Below are 22,316 nucleotides of genomic sequence, written 5' to 3'. Positions count from 1 at the left end.
GAGAGGGAGACACAGAATCGGAAGCAGGCTCCAGGCTCTGAGCTATCAGCACAAAGCCCGAAGTGGGGCTTGAACTCACAGACTGTGAGATCATGACCTGATCTGAAGTTGGATGCTTAGCCAACTGAGCCACCCAGATGCCCCAGTGGACATCTGTTCTAAGCCAGGAAAGTTCCTTCCCACTGACCTTACCCCCCGACCGCTTCACACAACCACCCCTGACAATTTCATCTCATATTGTCCCCTCCCACCCAAGCTGATCCTGGTATTTTTATCCATGATTTTATGTGAAACATACTCTGACCACAGTAAGAAAATAAAGCTATTAACGCCAGTAAGTATACAGAGAGTTGAAAACACCTTTTGTTAACAATCAATATTTAAGAGCTCGGTAACACCCAGTAGTACTTTTTTTGTTTTGTTTTGTTTAAAGGCTTACAAGCCTTTTCTAAAAATAAGCTTTGCCTGGCTACAGATCCTTGGTTCTTACTCACTCTCATTCCCTCTTAAGCTTTATTCCATGCGGACTAGAACCATTTGTTACAAAGGGAAGGGTGCCCTCTTCTCTCTAACCTCCAAACACCATCTCTGTATCTCTCTATCCATGAAAGCTGCCTGTGACAGCCACTAAAAGTGTTTAGTAGAATTCCCTCTAAACATGAGTTAACATTTTGGAAATCAATACGGCAACAGCATGTGTGTGTGCATGTATGTGTGTGAGCACGCATGTTTTCCAATTTAACACCCTCCGATTTAGAAGCATCCAGTCTGTCATTAACAATAGAAAATCAGAAGAAAGAGCAGGTAGTCTGCTCACGGACCAGATGGCAAGCCTCTTGTTTCGCTCGCTTACTCTCCTGAGAAGAAGAACCACACTGAAAGTTCCATTGTACCAATTTAAGGTCTTCTCTCTACCAACTGCTTCCTTCGTCTTTTCAGGTTAAGTTACACTCTTTACCTTCCTTGGTGTCCTCATTGCGGCTAGAACCAAAACTTACGTGCAGATCACAGGGAGTGGCACGTGGGTGCCGACATGTTTATCTTCCCACGTTATGGCCTGAACTGTGTGTCCCCCCCCCCCCCCCCACCAAATTACTATGTTGAAGTCTTAACCCCTGGTTCCTCAGAATATAACCTTACTTGAAAATAGGGTCATTGTATATATCATGAGTTAAGATGAGGTCACATGAGATTAAGGTTGGTCCCTCATCCAATATGACCAGTGTCCTATCTAGGGGCACCTGGATGGCTCAGTCAGGTAAGCGTCTGGCTCTTGGTTTTGGCTCGGGTCATGATCTCACAGTTGGTGGGTTCGAGCCCAGCATTGGGCTCTGTGCTGATGGTGCAGAGCCTGCTTGGGATTCTCTCTCTGTCCCTCTCTCTCTGCCCCTCCCTTGCTTTCTCTGTCTCTCTCTCTCAAACATAAAGAAATAAAAACTTTAAAAAAGGTGGGGGGTGGGGTGCTTAGACACAGGCACACACACACAGGGAGAACACCACGTGGGCACAAAGGCGTAGATCTGGGTGATGCATCTACAAGCCTACAAGGAATGTCGCAGAGCGTCAGCTAGCTACCAGAAGCTAGGAGAAGAGCTCAGCCCCCAGAAGGAGCAATCCTGCCACCACCTTGACCTCAGACTTCCGGCCTCCAGAGCTCTGAGACAATAAATTCCTATTGCGTAAGCCACCCGATTGGTGTTTATTGTTCTGGTAGCCCTAGAAAATGAACACATCCCACCAGATTGTGTGCTTCTTGAGGGGAGAGATGGAATTCTATTCATCTTTGTATTCATACAGCACAGTGTAAGGCGCAGACAACTTAATTGTTCAATGTTTGTCAAATTCAACCCAAAAATATATGGTCCTCTGCACCCCCAGCCCTCTCAACCATCCCCGACCCCCTACTCAACCAGCACGGACTCTCTTGTCCTTAGATCACATCAAAAAAAAATTGAAATTGGGGAAGGGGAAAAGTTATTCTAACACTCATGTAAGAGGGAAATGTTATTCTAACACTAATGGATCAAGAGCTCTCAATCTCATTTTTCAATCAATTCCAGAATTAAATTTGCCATTTTTTTCTTCTACTTTACCTATAACAATGGAGGCTCCTTCAGGAACAAAGCCTCAAGCATGAAGACTTGGCAAGCTGGCAGGTCCTATCACCTGGCTGGGTCATACGTGCTCTTTTTTTAAATTTTTTTTTTTCAACGTTTATTTATTTTTGGGACAGAGAGAGACAGAGCATGAACGGGGGGAGGGGCAGAGAGAGAGGGAGACACAGAATCGGAAACAGGCTCCAGGCTCTGAGCCATCAGCCCAGAGCCCGACGCGGGGCTCGAACTCCCGGACCGCGAGATCGTGACCTGGCTGAAGTCGGACGCTTAACCGACTGCGCCACCCAGGCACCCCTCATACGTGCTCTTTAACCACACAGCAAAGTGAGGCAAAAAGTGCCCCGTGTCCTTCCTGATCCTGGCTGGGAGTGAGTCAGCCTGCCCACTTTACCCACTCTACTGACCCTGACTTGAATGAGGTCATGGAGGAGAAAGAAAGTGACTAAGCACAAGTTACACTAAGAAGCAGCCTACTATGGGCTCCAGAGCTATAGGTCACTATGTTTTTTAAGCCAATATAATGAAAGACAAGTGAATTTAACCTATCCATTATTTCAATCTCTTTATATTTTAAATGGAATTTTTCTGAAATTAAAAATCACACACACACACACACACACACACACACAATTTATGGACTCCCTTGCCAGTATCCAATATCATGCGAGAGAGAGTAAATTCAGAAACACATTCGACAGTTTCCTCCTCCTTAACTGACTGCCGATGATTCTAGAAAAAGGAAAAGCACTAAGAAATGGAAAAGGCAGGTTGGCAGGTTATAAAAAAATGAAAATTACAGCTGTGGCCATGCTCTGGAAAATATTCCCTGACTTAGCTAGATGTTGATTATCGAACCAACAGCTTGCTTATATAATTACAGTGTGCCTATAAACCCAGGTGATATGATATACTTGTTTAACTATTAACCTCTGGATTTCCTGGAGTTTCCACAATCTAAAGGGAAAAAAACTGAAAGTATGAGATATGATATACTCCATTTATTAACTTATTGTGATCGTAAGTAATAATGACAGCATATCGCTTGGTAAGAAAAAGGAAGTTCTTAGAAAACACAAGTGAGGTCTTTTAAGTTTCAGAGATTTTGCTAGGGCATCTTTTTTTTATTCCAAGGAACTGTTTTGCCTAGAGAACCTTCTACTGGTGCCCCCGGATCCTTCAAATCAAGATTCCTTTCTCCATCCCACCTTTGGATCTAGGGCACAATCTCCTCATCAACTCCGAAATTCATGTCGACACTTGCACGCTCATGGTAAATATTTCCCCGCTCTCCCTCTCGTCCCTAGGACCTCCCGACTCACACTCTCTCTTCTGAGCATATCTAGGATTCTAGCTTCTGTTCTACACATTTCTACGCATGTCTTACGCCCTACTAGACTAGAAGCTTCTTAGGGCTAGAGAGAAAGGAAGAGGGGAGCAAATCTATGTTCATAGTGAGATTGCTATAGCAAAATGCCTCCAACCCAGCAGTGTACTCAATAAATATTTGTTGAATAACTGAATGTCACGCACCAGCCAAAACACATGACGTACATTACCTTGTTTAGTTTTCGTAACAATCCTGAGAATGAGTGTCAGCCTCTCCATTTAGCTGGTAAGGAACCTGAAGTTGGACAGGAAGTAGATTTTTCAAGGCTCATAGCTAGTAAGCAGAGCAGAGGGGGATGCATTTCTGTCTCGTCCCACCTAGCACAATGTCTTAAATGGTACCATCGATCCAAAATTTACTGGTTGGATTGACCTGGGCAAGCCCCTTATCCGAGGTCTCTCTTTAGGTATGCTCAGGGTCTCCAGGCTTATGTTTTTCAAGTAGCAACAGAGTTTGGGGAGCATGAAGGAGTAAATAAAGCGGGAGAATATGCTTGGAAAGATTTCAAATAGCACAGAGAGGCCGTTTCTGCACACTCGCTCCAAAATAATTCCCATACTCTTGACCATTCTGTTCCCACTGGTTGGTTCTTCAGATACTCGCCTTACCCTTATCTCTAACTCATTCCCCCCCATGTGGGACTGGTGCAGGGAGAATCGAGGAAGGGAATAAATAACTTGTCACTCAACATCCAGACCATCTATTCCCATGGCTTCCGCATGGGATCTTGGGAAACCGCTGAAACATAGGTATGACTGTCCTGCTTTGGCAGGAGAGGAAGCAGAGGGAGAATTCAGTGGTTTAAGGGAAATTCACTCCCCACTCCCCCGGCTGCCTCCTCTACCACAAAAAGAGAGAATTCTAATTTCTTCCACCCCATCCAGTACAAGAGGAAAGCAGTGGAAATGTAGTTCACTCACAGTTTCAAGGAAACAACACTTGTTACATTTACACAGAAATAACCAGGAATACAGGAAATCGCTAAGCCACCAAGGGGTGACAGCATGCCTCTAGCTAGCTGGAGCACCAAGGTTCTTACTACTATTTAAAAAAAGTTAACTTAGATGTGCAGGGAAACACCTAAAATTTGGATCTGCTTGGTTACAGCCTGTAAGACAGCTAATGGCATCAATATTCATTACTGATGTTTAACATTAACGTCCTGTCTCTACAGACCAGTATCTATCAGTAGACCAGTTGCAACCAGCTTCCTTCTACCAGTGGGTACTTTGTACTTGGAATTCAACCTCAACACTCAGAATGAGTCAGACTTGGTATCGACCATGATCAACAGAGGCTTAAAGGGACGTGTTATAAGGAACCTCGATATAGACAGACACAGGTCAGCCCCTCCTAATGACCATACCTAGCCCTGGTGTATACAGATTCCCATGGAATCCACTCATGTTTTCTTGAGTGGGCAAAATTCCCCAAACAAAATGTTTCCACCACTGTGTCTTCTGGGTAATGGGTTCACAAATTTATTATGGGGTGACAACTCAAGTGGACTGGCCAGGAGCTCGGGTTCTAGTATCAGACAGACCGTGATGAAAGCTACCTCTCTGCCACTGATACACTTGCCATCTAAGGCAAGTTCCTTGTCCTCTCCAGCCTCAGTTTGCTCAGGCACAAAATGGGGCATCACCTCAGCAGGCCCTAGTCAGGGGAGAATGACATCCTTCACAACCATGGTAAGATGTAGGATGCTAGGATGCTAGGAATTCTAGCGCTCCCCTGTATGTGACTTAGATTCCCTCATTCTGGATATGGTAGACAAATCTGGGCTCATCCTACTGAAGCTACTCTGGGTCCATCCCCATGTCTCCCCATTGAATCTGGAGACATGAAGTTCCCTTCATTCTCCCAGGGCCTACCAGGATCTTCCTTCTTACCCACAAAATACCCACCATTTAAGCGACTTTGTAAGCAAAAGGGTGCTCATTCCCCAAACAAAACTGTCCACCCACGGGTTGGGGGAGTTACTATGATTAAAACAGCGCCAACCTTTGCAGGAAATGATAAGCAGAAAGCTCTCTGGGTAAGATGGAGGCGATCTGACTATGGAGGGAGTCAGGTTTCCATCTTCTCTCCACGCTGAAGAAATGGTGGACCTTCTGGGCTGGGTCATGATAATAATCAAGAAAACCAGGCAGTGGTGATAGAGGAATTATTTTTACCTTATTTGCTTTTTAAACAAAATGTGAGATCAGGAAGAGGAGAAGGAAGGGACCAGGGGAAGAACAAATGAACAGCTTCTCAATGGGAGGGAATATAAAGAAAAGAAATCTAAAGCAAACAGGAAGAGCAGAGCTGAGGGGAAAGGACCCCAGGATGGGCTGCCGGAGACTGGTAGCTCAGTTTGGCGGAAATGAGCAATGGCCTACAAATCTCATAGCCAGGAGAAGCACCACTCAGACATTTCCTGTGGGCTGGGCCCCAGAGACTGCTGGCGCAGGAGTTGCCCAGGTTAACAACTTCCAATGAAATGCCAAAGAGGAATGTAATATGGAAGCCTCATCACGAAAAGATTCCGTTACTTAATTGAATAAAGTCATACAGGGCAAGGTCAGCGAACGTTTTTTTTTTTGAAAAAGGGCCAAATAGTAACTATTTTTGGCTATGTGGGACATACCATCCCCATCATTACTATTCAACGCTGCCACTGTTGGGGGGAGAGAAGTCACAGACAACATATAAATGCATGAGCATAGCTGTGTCTTAATAAAACTTTATTTGTAAACACTGACTGTGAATTTTATATAATTTTCACGTGTCATGTAATGTTACTCTTTGAGGTTGTTTTTCCCAATTATTTAAAAATGTGCAGGGGCACCTGGGTGGCTCAGTTGGTTCAGTATCCAGCTTCAACTTAGGTCATGATCTCATAGTCTGTGGGTTCGAGTCCCATGTCGGGCTCCATGCTGTGCGGAACCTGCTTGGGATTTTCTCTCTCCCATTCTCTCTGCCCTTCCTTCCCCCCCCCCCCCAGCTTACGCTCTCTCCTCTCTCCCTCTCTCTCCCTCTCTCTCTCTCTCTCAAAATAAATAAATAAACTTAAAAAAATTTTTTTAATGTGCAAACCAAGTATAGCTCACAGGCTATACTTAAACATGGGTGGGGCTAAAGTCTGCAACTACCCTGATCATGAGCATGGGCCCTGTGGTCAGACAGGCTTGCTTTGCATCCTGTCTCTGCCATGTACTGGTTATCCAGCCAGCAGCAAGTTGGTTAGCTCACCTGAGCCTCAGTTTCCCCATTTGTGAATTAACAATAATAGTATCTATCCCCAGAGGATTTACATGAAGTTCAGAAGCATAACACACAAAAAGCAACTCACATTGTAACCTGAAAATCGTTTCTGGGCAGAAAGAGGAGTTATACGGGCTGCATATCAAACTGTATAGACCAGCTCAGGACAGGCAGACTCTATGAGGACACAGGGCGGAAAAGAAATCCCAGGGGCGGCAGCGACAGCGGCGGTGGGCTAGGAGGAGGTGGGGAATTGTCACATTGGGGGGTTGTCCGTGTAGAGTTCCCTGTTTTCTCATAGGGCAGCCAGCTGTTAAAAGCTTTCAGATGATCTCTGACAACCCTTCAGAGGCTCAAGTGCTGAGGTAATTTACAAACAGCTCCTGAAACCAGCACAGAATGGAGGAATTCACTTTATCCCACTGGAGTCTTTAGAGGACGCATCTTAGTTCGGCATATTTTTAAAGGAAAAAGTTAGCCAAGGATCAGGCAACCTCTAAAGCTGTCCAGAGGACATAGGTAGGAGAAATGACACTTCTTTGGCCATCTAAGTTGCTAAGTATGCTATTCTTGCATTCATACAGCAAAGCTGTAATGGAAACATGAATGCAAACAAGGAAGCACAGGGAGAAAATTGCATTATACTTTAATTCCAAACCTGTTATGAAATGCGGGGGGGAATTATAAAGATCCCCACTGACGAAAGATACTTTAACTGTCAGACATTTATGGAGCGCTTCCTATTATAAGCACAATGCAAAACAAGTTGGAAACGCAACAGAGGTACAAGAAGAGATGTTTGCTCCCCAGTAGGGGCTTTCAGAGATTGTCCATAAAAGGCAAATAACAATTACAGTGGTTAAAACTTGCAGCTGTATGGTGTAAGCACTGGGAATTAAAATGAGAGTATTTGCAAAATATCCCCTGGCAGAGACTTGGTAAGAAGCCCCACCACCATGATACAAATGGATCACCATTTCTTGGGTTTGGAAAAAGAACCCCTGCTGTTTGAGCTGTAAAGCTGCCCTGCTCTTTGCCAGCCTGCTCCCCACAAAAACAAGCAAAACCAAAAAAGAAAAAAAGTGAAAAATGCTAAAGATTCTGAAGAAACAAATGCTTGATAAATGTGGATTACTAGTGTTTGGGTGTTGTCTAGTGAAAAGGACTTTCGGACATTGAATCCGGAGACATGAAGTTCCACCTCTCGCTCTGTCTACAAGCAAATCACTTTCTCGCAAAGCCTCAGCTTGCTCATTTGTAAAATGAGATGATTGGACCATAAAACTCCATTCATAGCTGGTAGCTCTAATTTCGATCACTGCATATCAGCGTGCATAACGGCTTTACTAAAGAAGTCTGTGATAAGATGATGTTGTGATTGACACATAATTTGGGAGGTCATCAAGCTTGACCCCAGCCTTAATTCTTCTAACAAATCTCATAAACCAAAGTCAACCACCGTTTATGATGCACATGATTGCATAGGAAGCTCAAAAAAATAATAATAATAATAATAAGGCAATTATTCTGCAACAGTGCCTAGAACACAGCCAGGTACTGTGTAACAATTATTTACAAAACTAAAGAAAAGCTACTTTGGCCTGTAGAGATTAACTGAAAATGCAGAAATGTCCAGAAGCAAGTTATTTCCCAGACTGGAATTTTAATCAGATCGTTACATTTTTCTTAACATTTTCATACAGGTCTGGATAGCTATAGAAAGTCTAACAAAATGAATTTATGAAATATGTGATGTTTACTTAAATTCAAGTTAAAATTAAAATTAGAACTCACCAAGATATTAAACTATTTTTTTTCTTTTTCTTTTTTTTAATACAATTCACTGTGAAATTGTCTGACGTACAGGGCTCTTGGTTTTGGGGGTAGATTCCCGTGGTTCATCGCTTACATACAACACCTAGCGCTCATACCAACATAATTGAGACACATAGGATCCAACTCTCAACCCGTGATTACCTAGGCTTTACAATTTTGGAATGTTCTGGACTAACTCTAGAAATAATTTGATCCCCAAATTAAAAGTTGAAGATACATTTTATGAGAAAAAAAAAAATTCAAACACATAAAACACAAATGTCAAAAAAAGGGGAACATCCAACACCTTTTTTTTTTTTTTTTACTAAAAAACGCACTGACCATAAAGTGTTAACTAACCTTTTATCAAATTGACAAAGTTTTTTTTTTTTTTTTTTTTCAAATTGTGATACCTGTAGGATGAAGGAAAGTAGCCATAGCCTTTCTGGAGAGCGGTTGATTTGGCATGATGTACCATGATGTTTAAACCAGAGAATGCACACTCCCAACCTCTGGTGGGGATAAGAATTCGTGTTAGCTCTCTGGAGGGCAATTTGGCAGTATGTCCATGCCCTCTGACCTAGCATTTCCATTTCTAGGAATTCATTTTAAAGACATAATTGGGCAAATGTACAAAGATGCATGTTCATGGTATTCCTTGCGTTTTGTTTATAGCTGCATAAAAGAAAGAAAAAAATGGAACTCTGTGAAAGCCCAAACTGGAGAGTAATTAAATAGCTACATTCTTACAAATTAAAATAAGCAATTATTTAAAAGAATGGGATAACTGTGTGGAAATGTAGAAAGATAGCCAAGATAGAAGGAGGAGTATAAAGCAAGTTGCTGAGTATCATATAGAGCGTGTAACAGAGCGTGTAAAATAGCACCTATGTGTGTGCATATAAGTATGTACGGATGGATGTACAAATGCAAAGAGATGCTTACCGGAAAGTTAACGGTAATTAGCTCTGGACGGGGTGACTCCGAGTGGTCTTTATTTTCTTATTATGAAATTCTCTTTGGCTTGAAATTTCTTTCAATGAGCATATATCATTTTTATAATAATTAGCTATTTTTAAAAGGTGGAATAGAAAACGACAATGGGGAAAAATCCACTATCTAGAACCTGGAATTCAGTCTGAGAACATAATATACAGAATAACGTACCCACTGGGGCGACCATCATGGCAACCTCATAGTATTGAAAATTAATAAACAAGAAGGTTCTGTTGAAATAAATAAAATAGAACTGAATATTATGAATGCAGAAAAATATTCATTCACTTGGAAATAGTCGTCAGTGTAAGGTAAGTGAAACAAAAGGCAACTAAGTAGACATTAGCTTCATATACATTGTAGCTTTGTTCAGACACCTACACACAGAGTAGGAAAAAAAAGTTCAAAGGGATATATGCCAAAATGTATACTGTGGTCACCTGTGATTATTTTCTTTTTCTTTATTTTCAAATGTTTCTGTAATGAACAAATATTATTTGTGTACTTTTTTCTGTTGGTTTAAAAGTATTCCTTATAGATTCTTTCAGATATTAAAAAAAAAAACAGAAGGTAGTTCCAATATTACAAGTCTCAGCCCTTTTCTTCCATCATTTATTTTCCACCAAGAGACCCCCTCAAAAGGCCCTGCAGCTAATATGCAGCGTCCTGTGAAATGCTGAATGCCACACCAATACAAAACAAGCTTAGGAAACTCAAGGTAGCTATTCTGATTTTGTGTCCTGAGATGGACGAGGTTATAAAACATACTGGCTCAGATTACAGGCTAAGCATGACAAGTCTGTCTGGTACAACCTAACAAAGGAATTTACACAGAATGAGAAATTTACACATTTCATTTCCCAGGGTGGGATGAATTACAGAAGAAAAGAACCCATAGGAGTGCCTGCCACTCTCCTACATGCTTCTGAGATTGTGCCTTACGTGCATTTCTCACGACATGATTTACCTATTACTGTCTTAAACTAAGGTAAACTAACATTTTTAAAAGGTGAAAAGAGGGAGAAGTGAGAAAGAGGGTATTTCCAACACAGTCAAACTTTTTGTAGATTTTCAGGTGAACTGGGAGATGCCAGACCGCCGGACCTCCCTCTCTCCCTTCCTCCCTCAAATCATCATGGCTTAATAACAATAGTGTCTCTCTCCCGGGTAATGCAGAGGACACATTTTTCCTGTAGCCTGTCTTCCTGTAAAGTGCAGGAATCCCTGCACTCTCTGGGTGCCCTTCCTGTTCACTTACATTTCAGATTTCCTCAAAAGGCATTCTACCACTTTAATATTTGAAAAAATGTCAGCTCAGCCCCAGACAGCTAATATAAACAAGCTGAAAAGCATACCACCTAAAGTTACAACTGTGGAAAACAAAATTTCTTTTTAAGAAATTCTTTCTCGGAATCTGACTGCCGGTAAGGCTGGAAAGAAGCAGCCCAGTTATTCCAGCTCCCAGGGACTCTATAATTCCTTTGCCTCTGCTGTGCCTTAAATTAGAGGTCTGTGAAACCGAATTATAGTGATCTAGAAAGTTCGTAAGGGTCCTTTGAGTTGAACGTGTTGTTAAATTCTTCAATACTCTGAGGTTGTGTCCACCTTTCACTTTTGCCTCCCATTCCATTTGGTTATAGCATTACAAAGCAGTTTGGTATTGCGAAAAATGTCTTGGCCATTCGAGAATACCATGGCTGAATTAGGCCAATTCCACACTTAAAAGTCCAGGCCAAGGCTCCTATACCCCTTCTGAAATGATCATCCACCTCTACCGATCTTTTTCTTTTTGGACGGGAACCTCACGTTCACACCAGATGCACCTTCCAAAGAGGGCCCAGTGCTGGACACCATGTGGCTAACTAGGAGCCAACCTGAAGAACCACCCGTATCCGATCTACAGTGGGAGCTCTCATGATGGAGGCATGCCATGCTAATACCTTTCAGTTTCCCAACTCAGAAACTTGCTCTGCTAGGACAGAGATATCTTAGGAGTGAGCCAAAAAGAAAAAAGAAAAGAAAGAAAGGGAAGAGTAACCTGATTTACTTTGGACCCTAAGGTCCAAAGATAAGATCACCATAATACCACCTTCTTCATGAAATCTTCCTATCTCCCATAGAGATCACTGCCATCTCTAAACTCCAACTGGGCCATTGCTTTTCACTATCTATGCAATTATCTTGTAGTATCATGATTTGCATACATGCTTTCTAAATGGTAAGTTCCTTGAAGGAAACAAGTACATTTTAAATATTTTTGTATGCCTCCAAATACTGTGTAATACATATATATATATATATTTATGTATTACATACACATACGTGAATACATACACACACACACACACACACACACACACACATATTTATACATACATTAACTGAACTGAATGAATGAGTATATACCACATACAAAGTAACTAGATGCCAGCTCCTTAGTACATCAAAGCATGGCATGCCCATTCTAGGCTGTTATTTCTCTGCTCAGGAGATTGTAGGTTTTCCTTCTATTAAGGAACCTCTGTCCTTCATAATGCCAAATCCTAGGTTCTTCAGCATTCTGAGCTTTCCAGATTCCCACTCTCCCCTAATGGTCAAGGAAAACACAGCCCTACTTCGAACTCTTATGAACATAGATCACTTCCTTCTTGGTCTGAGATGTAGGATTCCCATCAGGTAGAATTAAAAGGCGGTTCAACAACTCCAAAAACATGGCAAAAAGCTCACAAGACACTTTAATTTCACCAGGTCTTCCCCATGCATGTGGTGTCCGTGGTAGCCTCACTCACCTGTACCTAACTCACCTCCTCCTCCCATACATTCTCATATGGCATATGCTTTCTCTACGGTGAAGAAAGATTTGCTCTGAAACAAGTGACTTAGGGTCCTAGTGGCACCTGCCAGCACCCTCTCGGCTCTCTGATGCCATGTCAGGAATTTTTTTTAATCCCCTCCCCAATATAACATTAAGCCTGCAAAATACAACTGCATTAAAAAAATTAAGAAAAAGAAAAAAATTAAAAACAACCATAACCCTGAATTTCTGACCTTTATAGCTGACTACATAGATGCAGTTACACACTCAAAAGATTTCATTGATTTTCAGTGAAACGGCGCAGTCCCCCCACGTTGGTGTAATACTTAAAAGTACAGTTTTTCTCCCCATATTTTCCCCTGAGATGCAAAGCATCTCTCAAATGGGGAGACATAAAACATGTATGTCCTCACTGCTGCTTCTAAATACTGCGAGCCAGTAAGCAATTGGTGCACGGTGCAAAATCTCAGAAGAGAAAGACCTTCTTGTCTGTTTTTTTTTTTTTTTTTTTTTTTTTTTGGTAACATGCTATCATTCACACTTCACCTTTACTTCCTTTAAAAATCAAAAGTTGCTTAATGTTCAAAGCGGTATCAATGGAAATTTAGGTAAAAACTGGCACCGCAACGGTTTATTCCCAAAGGAATATAAGATTACATTAATTTCCTACTAGTTTAACTCAACTTTTACCTTTCATCTTCACCTACAGACTTTTTAAAAGTTTGTATTCCTGTTGCACATAAAATTACTTACAATGTGCGTGCATACTAAAGAATTTTACAATTATATAAAGCACTGCACATTTAGACGCTACCAACCTGCTCTATCTCTCCTGACTGTGCAAAAGGCAAAAAGAGCTCAGTAATCCTAGCAGAAGAATGCAAATAACGTCAATGCACAGCTGAACTGCAAGCCCTGCCTTACAGGAACTCTCTGTGTCTGCAAAAAAAAGACACATACTAAACAGGAAATGCAACTGAGCTGTGGAAAACCTCAAACTTAAAAATGCAATCGCCAGGCGAAAATTGCATCCATGCATTCATAAATGCATGCACAACCCTTTGCATTTTTGCAAGTAATGCAAATAGGCTCTTACCTTTCGACTGAGACATTTTCCCCTTTCCTTTGATGGGGGAGGGGAGCACAAAAGACTTTGCCTTGCTTCTCTTCTGTAGCTAGTTTTGCAACAAAGATGCAAGCTGCAGGCGTGCAATCTTCATGCAAGTGGAGTTTCTCTTGACCGATGCAGCAGATGGACTTTCAGGGAATCAAGATGGAAATGCACACCTTGCAAAACAGACTGGAAAGTGATTTTTCCCCCAGTTGCAACGTTAGGGAAGGCTGTGCTGCAGCTACATGATGGGCCAGGGCTGGCAGCTAAAAGCTCCAAACTTGGAACTGAGTATCTTAGTGCGCAGACGTCCTTCCTGCGAAGGGCGCGGGGGCCGCTGGGTAATGTAGTTCCGAGCAGAGTCCACGGGGCTCTGATTTAAGGAAACGTGGTCGCTTGGGTCGCCGAGCGAGATGACTCGGTGCGCCCAGATAAACAAGTCAGACACACAGTCGGTAGTAAGGGATGGGCCCAAAACGGCAGGGCCAAGGCGAGGGCGCATTTTTTGTTACCGAAAAGCCCCTGAAGCAATAATTGAAGAACATTAGGTTAGCTGAAAAGCATTCGGCTCGCTGAGAAGGTCGGCTTGGGTGTTTTGTGTTTGCAGGGCAGCACCTGTTGTAATGTCCCTGCCTGTAGACGTTTTACCCCCACACCTCCATTTTTTAAACATTTTTCTCGCATGGAGAATTGGTTGGTGATTTGGCCGGCTAGAGGTAAGATTACCTTTGCAACTGCAGAGAAGATATAAAAGTTGTATTAAGTAAGAAATGATCCAGGTCGGTTACTTTCAAGGAACCTGAAAATCAGTGGGGGTGGGCGGGAATGGGAGGGGATAGTTCTCATTTCTTGAAGGGTTAAAGAGGAAGTTCTGCCTTTTATGTGTCACAACTGACTTTATCAAAGTTAAAATGTTTAGATGCTTTTTCTCACCTGGTGGAGGAGGAAAGTCCCCGGTCTACCGGAGAAAGTGGGTGGTAGTCTAAAATTAACCAAACCAGATATCCTGAATTTATTCAACAAAATTAACAAGTATCTGTTGAGCTCCTGGGATGGGCCAGGCACCTTTCTGGGGCCTTGGGTCATCCCTTTGTCCTGTATTGCTCATGGCTAGGGGGTGGGCAACAACGTGGTAGAGCCACCCCTCTCCCAAGGAAGCCAGAGATGCACAGAATGATTCCATGCAAAGAAGGGAACCGAGGGGCGCCTGGGTGGCGCAGTCGGTTAAGCGTCCGACTTCAGCCAGGTCACGATCTCGCGGTCCGTGAGTTCGAGCCCCGCGTCGGGCTCTGGGCTGATGGCTCGGAGCCTGGAGCCTGTTTCCGATTCTGTGTCTCCCTCTCTCTCTGCCCCTCCCCCGTTCATGCTCTGTCTCTCTCTGTCCCAAAAATAAATAAACGTTGAAAAAAAAAAAAAAAAAAAAAAGAAGGGAACTGAGGGGAGGGCACATGGGCTGAAATGAGCCCAGGCATCTACTTCCCGGAGTAGACCAGACTCAGAAGTGTGCTTTCAACACGGAGAGGGAGAAGTTGAGGAGTTAAGGCTGCTGAGGTGTGAACCACAGGCAATAAAGAGAGGAGGACAGCCTATTCAGGAGACACTAAGGATACTACGTTGCCTCGTACCATAAAACCTTGGTTTGCCAACATAATTCGTTTTAGAAACGTGCTTGTAATCCAAAGCGCTTGTATGTCAAAGCGAATTTCAAGAACCATTGGCTCAGTTGTGATCACGTGACATCCAGCCTCGCTTACTACCGCTATCGCAAGACACTGCTTGTTTTTCAGTTACAATTTATTAGAAATGTTTGCTCATCTGGCAAACACTTCGCAAAACAAGTTGCTCTCAATCCGGACGTTGACTGGATACAAAAATGGAGATAGACAGAATTTACAGGTGAGGACCGTCCTGGGTGGTAAAGGCAGGCCTAGAGGTTTGGACTTTATCTGACAGATACTTGGGAGGCTGTGAAAGGGTTTTAAACAGGGGCGTAACTGAATGAAAGCATTGTTTTAAGAAGGTAAATTTGCGCTCCGCAATCGCTGTTGGGTTGAAACTAGGAGAGTCTAGAGATAGGCCGGATCAGTAGTGGGAAATAAACAAGGGTACTTTGAGAGAGGATTCAGCTAGATTTGATGAGTGCTAATGAAAACTATTGCAGCTGTGTTCGGAATTCTAGGAAACCAGGGCCTTCTGAGTAATGGATGAATCAGAGAGAAGGCCACCATGTTTAAGCTACAAGCCAGCAAATCAACTCTTAAAATACGCAATAGGTGATGCAACGAACATTAGTTTCCCTAAGTTGATTTCCTGTCCTGACATTATTGAGAATTCGTCCAGGTCACTTCATGTTCCTATTAGCTCCTGTCCCTAAGACAAAGGGACCTCTGTCCCATGAGCAACAGCAGATTCAGGGACTTACTAGCTCACTATCTTTCATTGTCCTTCTAGGCGAATCCTTACTGTCCCTTCCTCTCTTTCTTGCACACGTAATTTGGGCACCGCTTGGCACTGGCATTTTTGCCTCCTAAGTCTCCTGTAACCAAGAGGCACGTGAGTGTGCAGATCCATTTCGATGCATCCAGTTCACCTTTGCAATCATGAACGGAGTACCTGCCATGTGCCAGGCCCTGGGACAGCTACTGGACAGAGAGCGGCCCATAAACTGGCTGAGCCACATGTTTAAAAATACCAAAACGGGGGCGGCCGGCTGCCTCAGTTGGTAGATCATGCGGCTCTTGATCTCGGGGTGGTGAGTTCAAGCCCTACATTGGACTTCACTTCGGAAATAAATAACTGACTTTACTTAGAAATAAATAAATAAAAACTAATTAATTTTTTAAAATAGCAAAATGTATCATTTTTTTTTTTTTTTCGTTCTGGGGAAACATACATTTTGAATTTCCGTGGGGAACTCAGCCTGTCTTTGAAGGCTTCGATTCCAGAAGGAAAAGTTCTTCTTGCCTGGGTGGTCCAAGCTTTCCTCTGCCCATAGTCCTGGGTGGCGAAAGACGTGTTACGTCTGTACGGTCGTGGGCCTTTCCTCTTTTCGCCGGTCTGTGGCAGTGCTCCTAGGAAGGGAATCCCTCTCATGGCGGCATGTGGAAGTGAAAGCAAAATCTGGCACGTTGTTTGTTTATTAGACAGTGCATTAGCTGTTTATCTCGAGGTGGTCTCTACTTCCGATGTTTCTAAAATAGCAAATGTGTTGCCTTCTCCCCCAGCTTCTAGTTGCCATCAAGACAACGGCAAACTCCTTGACGTGGTATAATTGGCTCCTTGAGCCCTGTCCCCTGCTTACCTTCTGGCTTCATTTCTCCCCCCCCGATGTTGATGCAACAGTCAGAAGCCAGGTTCGTCTGTCCTTTCTTTAGAGACACTGATCCCTCTGCCTGGAAAGTCTTTTTTGCATTCGCGACCTAGCTTGAAAAATCAGCTTAGCTGGCATTTCCTTTGGGTGCCTTCTGTGACCCGTCACCCGATGACCGCCCTCAGTGTGAAGGAGGTGCATTCACTAATTCTGTAGCTCCAAGTACGCACCTCTTTCCTGATCCTCATCACAGGGTGACAGGTGTTCATGTACATCTTGTCTCCTCCAGGAGCCTGAACTCCCGATGATCAGTGACTTATCTCTGCATTCCCAGTGCCGTGTATCTAGCATATAATAGGCACTCAAAGGCATACTCAAATAATGAATGCAATAAATTGGGGAAGGACTTGTCATCATGGACAGCCTGGAATAACCAGATTCCAAGGATAATAACACCTGCGGGGGGTACTGGAACACCTGGGAAATGCCGAATGCTGTCAGGCCAGAGGTGTGATTCTTGGAAGGATGCCCCTAGGCTAAGTCAAACTGGCTCTGAAAGAATTATTCTAGAAGAATATGCAGGGTGGAGAAAGTGGTGGGGGTAGGGTGTCTCAACCGGAGGTGATTTTGCCCCCACCCCCACCGTCTCCCCACCGCCCAGAGACATTGGGCAATGCCTGGAGAGACATTTTTGGTTGTTACAACCAGGGGTTGAGGGTGGCATCTAGTGGGTAGAGATCAGGGATGCTGGTAGTCCTACTACAAAGCACAGGAAACCTCTCGCAACCAAGAATTATCCAGTCCAAACGTCAGTTAGGGCTGAGTTTGAGAAACGCTGTTGTATAGTTAACACCTTGAAAAGTTACTGACGTTCTATTTTTAAGCTAATTTAAAGTTAATGAGATTTGGGGCGCCTGGGGGGCTCAGTTGGTTGAGCGTCCAACTTCCGCTCAGGTCATGATCTCACGGTTCGTGGGTTCGAGCCCCGCATCGGGCTCTGTGCTGACCGCTTGCTCAGAACCTGGAACCTGCTTCAGATTCTGTGTGTCCTTCCCTCTCTGCCCCTCCCCCGCTCACGCTTTGTCTCACTCTGTTTCTCAAAAATAAATAAATGTAAAAAAAAAAAAAATTAATAAATAAAGTTAATGAGATTTGGTAAGAGTAACTTCTGATGTGAGGAAAACACTAGAATCTAAGAGATGTGGATTCTAGTCCTGGATGTAGAAAAAGGTAGCTGTGCTTCCTAAGGCAAGTCACTTTACCTTTCTGGACCTCTTCTTGTTCCAGTAACATACAGAGTCCGACTAAATTCTAGTTCTAATATCCCGTGACTGTAAACCCAGTTCAGTGTCTGATTAAGACCACCAAAGATTTAAAGGAAGAGAAGTGTGGTCACACATTCTATTTTTTTTTTTTTTTTTTTTACATTGGAATTAAGTGTTCGTGATCCTCTGTGCCCACAAGCCAACCAATGACTGTCATGACAATATCCCTTAAGAGGTGAGATAAGAAATATTCAAATTACAGTTTGAGATATTGCCTTACGGGTAGCAATTCTCATGTGTATGTGACATTTATTAATGTTTTTCAACAGTGTCTACTAGATGTCAAACATGGGAAAGAAGGTGTCAGAGTTAAACTCTGACTATCTACTTTCCTCGATTCTAGAAAATTACAGGATAAATAGGTACATTATAGATAATGACGCATACTGGGGAGAAACATGTGGCAGATTAGTTTAAGGAACCGGGTGACGTTCTGCACAAGCAACTGTACAATAGCTTGAAGAACAGATTTTCTTTTTACTGCATTAATGTGTCGCAATGAATTATGATTATGGTAGAAATTTTAGAAATCCTGAGGTAGATTCAGCTGACTTCCGGTGCCCTCCCCAATATGGCGCCGCCGTTCCTGTTCAGCCTTATAGTCTGCGATTCTTTTGTCTAAGCAATCCGGCCAAAACAGGATTATTCTTATTCTGGCCCCCACCTGAAGTCTGCACTTTTCTAAAGTCTGCCCTTCATTCAGGGTCCGAGGTCACCTCCTCTAGGAAGTTGTCCTTGATCACATCCCTCTGACTTAAAAAGAACATCCTCCCCTTTACATTCTGATAGCACCTGTTAGCTCCTGTGGGCCATAAATCCAATAGCATCTTGCAGTAATATTACTTAAGTACAAACCTTATCTCTTCTGCTAAATCTTTGGTTCCCTGAGCGTTCCTAACCTTCTCCCTTGGACAGACCTTACTTGTCTGTATTTGGCCCTTATTCTAAGCTTGGGCGGGGGCAGTTTCATCTTCATCAGGTTGCCCCAGATCAAATATATGTCATGCACATAATAAGTGCTCAGTTAATACTTGTTTATCTGAAGCGTGGATGGATTTATCACATCCTGAATGCATTCACCTAAAATGGATTGATTCGCTTATCTTAGCATTCTTTGTTAAGAGTTAAATGCCAGCATAGGGATTCACTAGGAAGAACAACTTTTATTTAATTATGATGTATATCTAAAAAATGCTTGACTACTACTTCAAGACTCCTATTAAGATTCTAGATTTTCACATTATTATCAACAACCTTTAAAATAACAGTGTGCGACATATCTAATGGAAATGCCAACAGACTATCCAGAGTCCTCATGAATGCATTCTCACTGAATAAAAAATGTACACGGGCCCCTGGGGACTCAGTCGGTGGGGCATCCAACTCTTGATATTGGCTCAGGTCATGATCTCAGAGTCGAAGGATCGATCCTCGTCTTGGGATCTGCACTGAGCATGGAGCCTACTTGAGATTCTCCCTCTCCCTCTCCCTCTGCCTCTCTCTCTCTCTCTCAAAAAAAAAAAAAAAAAAAAAAAAAAAAAAAAAGCATACCATGACTGTTCAGTATTTCTTAACAATCAAGGAGAATTCTAGAGCTCCAGTGTGATGCCGTTTCAGCCTCACCCCAAAACCGTATTCAGTCTTAGCCAGAAATAGTAGCATAAACGGACAAAGGATGTTGGTTCTAGGAAAGTAAGAATAAAAACAATTCCAGCCTAGTATTAACCCTAAAAGCATGCTCAACACTCCAGGGAGTGTGTTAAAGCACTGGCCAATAGTGAACTGCTTTGAATCATTAGATTATGTAATACAGGGTGCAAAAAATATTTCACATCCTGTTAAGAGAGAAAACCGGAAGCGTGTCTAATCCAACATATGCATATACTTTTTCTCTTCTTCCCATCATAATCAAATCAGTCGATCTCATTATCTTTATACACACACACACACACACACACACACACACACACATGCATAATATCTCTGGTCCTGCCCCATTTGGCTTTGGAAAACCTGAACAAGTCTGAGCTCTACAGAAACCAAATAAATGGTTATGCTCTATATGTGAGGTTCAAGTTGCGCGTAAATTTGGAACTCCTTTGTTGCAACGCTCCTAGTCAATTTCATATTTAATCAGTTATTGACTTGCATTGTATCGTGATTCAAAAAGAACTGCACCTTGGCCCCCCAGATACCCAGATATTTCACTTTGCAACTTCTTCCAGAGAGAATTCCTCCAGAACTTCATGGTTGTGCTGCACCATCATTTCCAACCTTAAAGGAGTGAAGAATCTTGTCATAGCTACCATTTCGCTTGTCAAAGGTAATACATTACAAAGGACCCAAGGTGACTGATGCATGCCCTAGTGACATGAAAGGCGCATATGGAACGTTTATTATATTATAGAGAGCTGGGCGAATTTCTTTACGATGGAGGTTGTCAAATTATGGCTTCCTGCTCCAAATTGATCATGCCTGCTATTTTTGTAAATAAAACTTTATTGGAACACAGCTATGCCCATTCAGGTATGTATTGCCTGTGGCTGCTTTTGTTTGGTTTTTTGTTGTTGTTGTTGTTGTTGTTTTGTTTTAAATTTTTTTTTTCAACGTTTATTTATATTTGGGACAGAGAGAGACAGAGCATGAACGGGGGAGGGGCAGAGAGAGAGGGAGACACAGAATCGGAAACAGGCTCCAGGCTCCGAGCCATCAGCCCAGAGCCTGACGCGGGGCTCGAACTCCCGGACCGCGAGATCGTGACCTGGCTGAAGTCGGACGCTCAACCGACTGCGCCACCCAGGCGCCCCCTGTGGCTGCTTTTGAACTACAACGGAGTTGAAATACAGACTATCTGGCCTATTAGACCTACCATACCTCTTCATTCTGGTTCTTAATAAGTATGCAGACCCTGCTTTACAAATTGGTCTTGACTGCATGTTCCTATAAACCCTGGTACTAATTAAAGCATTTCCAAAGGTATTCAATTTTTTAGTCACTGTGTGCTTGAAGTGTTCCTAATACAAAAATCTTAACTCCACAATTACGCTGGGAAGTCCTTGGGAATACCCTTGAATGCCCTGGAGGTCCTTGTATGACATAGCAAGCCTGTTCTAAATATTTCTTGATAGGTTGATTAAATTGAGCATTTACTATAAGAATCATGAATCTTGTACCATAAGAAAAAAATCAGCTCTCAGTTTTCCTTGAGTATCCCTGCTTGTCCGTCTATTTTCCTTTTCCTACATATCTCTCGGGATGTTCCAATCCCAGATGTTGAAATACTAGGTTTATGTACTAAAGGAGGATTAAGAACAATCAAAATGTAAAATACAGGCAAAGCCAGCTATAAAACATGACATCTCACAAATGTATTTATCCCAGGGACCTGAAAGAAAAAAGAAAAAGGAAAAGAGAAAGGAAAAGAAAAAAGAGAAGGGAAGGGAAGGAAAGAAAAGAAAAGTACCCTGGCTTATTATATCCATTTTAAAAAGTAATAGACCTTCATTAAGACTTACAGTTATGGCAAACACAGTGGGTTAAGGAAATGGAAAAAGTAGGGGCGCCTGGGTGGCTCAGTCAGTTAAGCCTCCAACTCGTGGTGTCTGCTCAGGTCATGATCTCATGGTTCATGGGATCAAGCCCCACTGTTAGTGCAGAGCCTGCCTGGGATTCTCTCTCTCCCTCCCTCTCTCTGCCCCTCCCCTGCTTGTGTGTTCTCTCTCTCTCTCTCTCTCTCTCTCTCTCTCAAAATAAATAAATAAACATTTTTTTAAAAAAAAAAAAGCAAAGAAAATGGAAAAAGTACGATCTCTGTTCTGAGAAGCTTAAAATCCTGCGGGTAATGTTCGTAACATTTTTATAATATTTCAAGGTTCACAAGCTCTTTCCACATCCACCATCTGTCATTTTATCCTCACCGTGATGCTGAAGCGGGTCATCCCGGCATCCCAGTTTATCATCATCAAATCACGTTGTTGCTTTACTGGGACAAGATGGAAAAACTTGGGATTTAAAACAGCCTGGGTGCAGGTGTACAACCTTGTCTTCTGATCCCTAGTCCCTTACTTTAGCTACCCAGTCTCATCTTAAGCTAGGTAACTTTTAGTAAATGCCCTAGAAGTTGTACCTTTTTCAGGTTAACAGTCATCTGGTACCATTTTGCCTCGTTTTATGTTAGTTGTTCACAAGACA

General features: G+C 42.7%; 1 protein-coding gene and 1 long non-coding RNA gene across 2 annotated transcripts in view; one reads left to right on the top strand and one right to left on the bottom strand.

Annotated features, from left to right (window-relative positions):
• Positions 1-13,779, bottom strand: part of MAP2K6 (mitogen-activated protein kinase kinase 6) — a 116,494-nt gene extending 102,715 nt beyond the window's left edge. Inside the window, exon 1 of the mRNA XM_045489559.1 lies at positions 13,476-13,779. Coding sequence (XP_045345515.1) covers positions 13,476-13,491 — 16 coding nt within the window. The 5' untranslated portion in view covers positions 13,492-13,779. The remainder of the gene's footprint in view (positions 1-13,475) is intronic.
• A 105-nt stretch (positions 13,780-13,884) lies between these two features.
• LOC123603983 overlaps positions 13,885-22,316 on the top strand; it is a 48,236-nt gene continuing 39,804 nt past the window's right edge. The window contains exon 1 of the long non-coding RNA XR_006715153.1: positions 13,885-14,206. This is a non-coding gene — a long non-coding RNA (uncharacterized LOC123603983). The remainder of the gene's footprint in view (positions 14,207-22,316) is intronic.

The sequence above is a fragment of the Leopardus geoffroyi genome, chromosome E1, assembly GCF_018350155.1.
Source record: "Leopardus geoffroyi isolate Oge1 chromosome E1, O.geoffroyi_Oge1_pat1.0, whole genome shotgun sequence".
In the NCBI taxonomy this organism is placed as follows: domain Eukaryota; kingdom Metazoa; phylum Chordata; class Mammalia; order Carnivora; family Felidae; genus Leopardus; species Leopardus geoffroyi.
The sequence above is the reverse complement of the archived record's forward strand: the minus strand, read 5'-3'. Positions and strand labels throughout refer to the sequence as shown.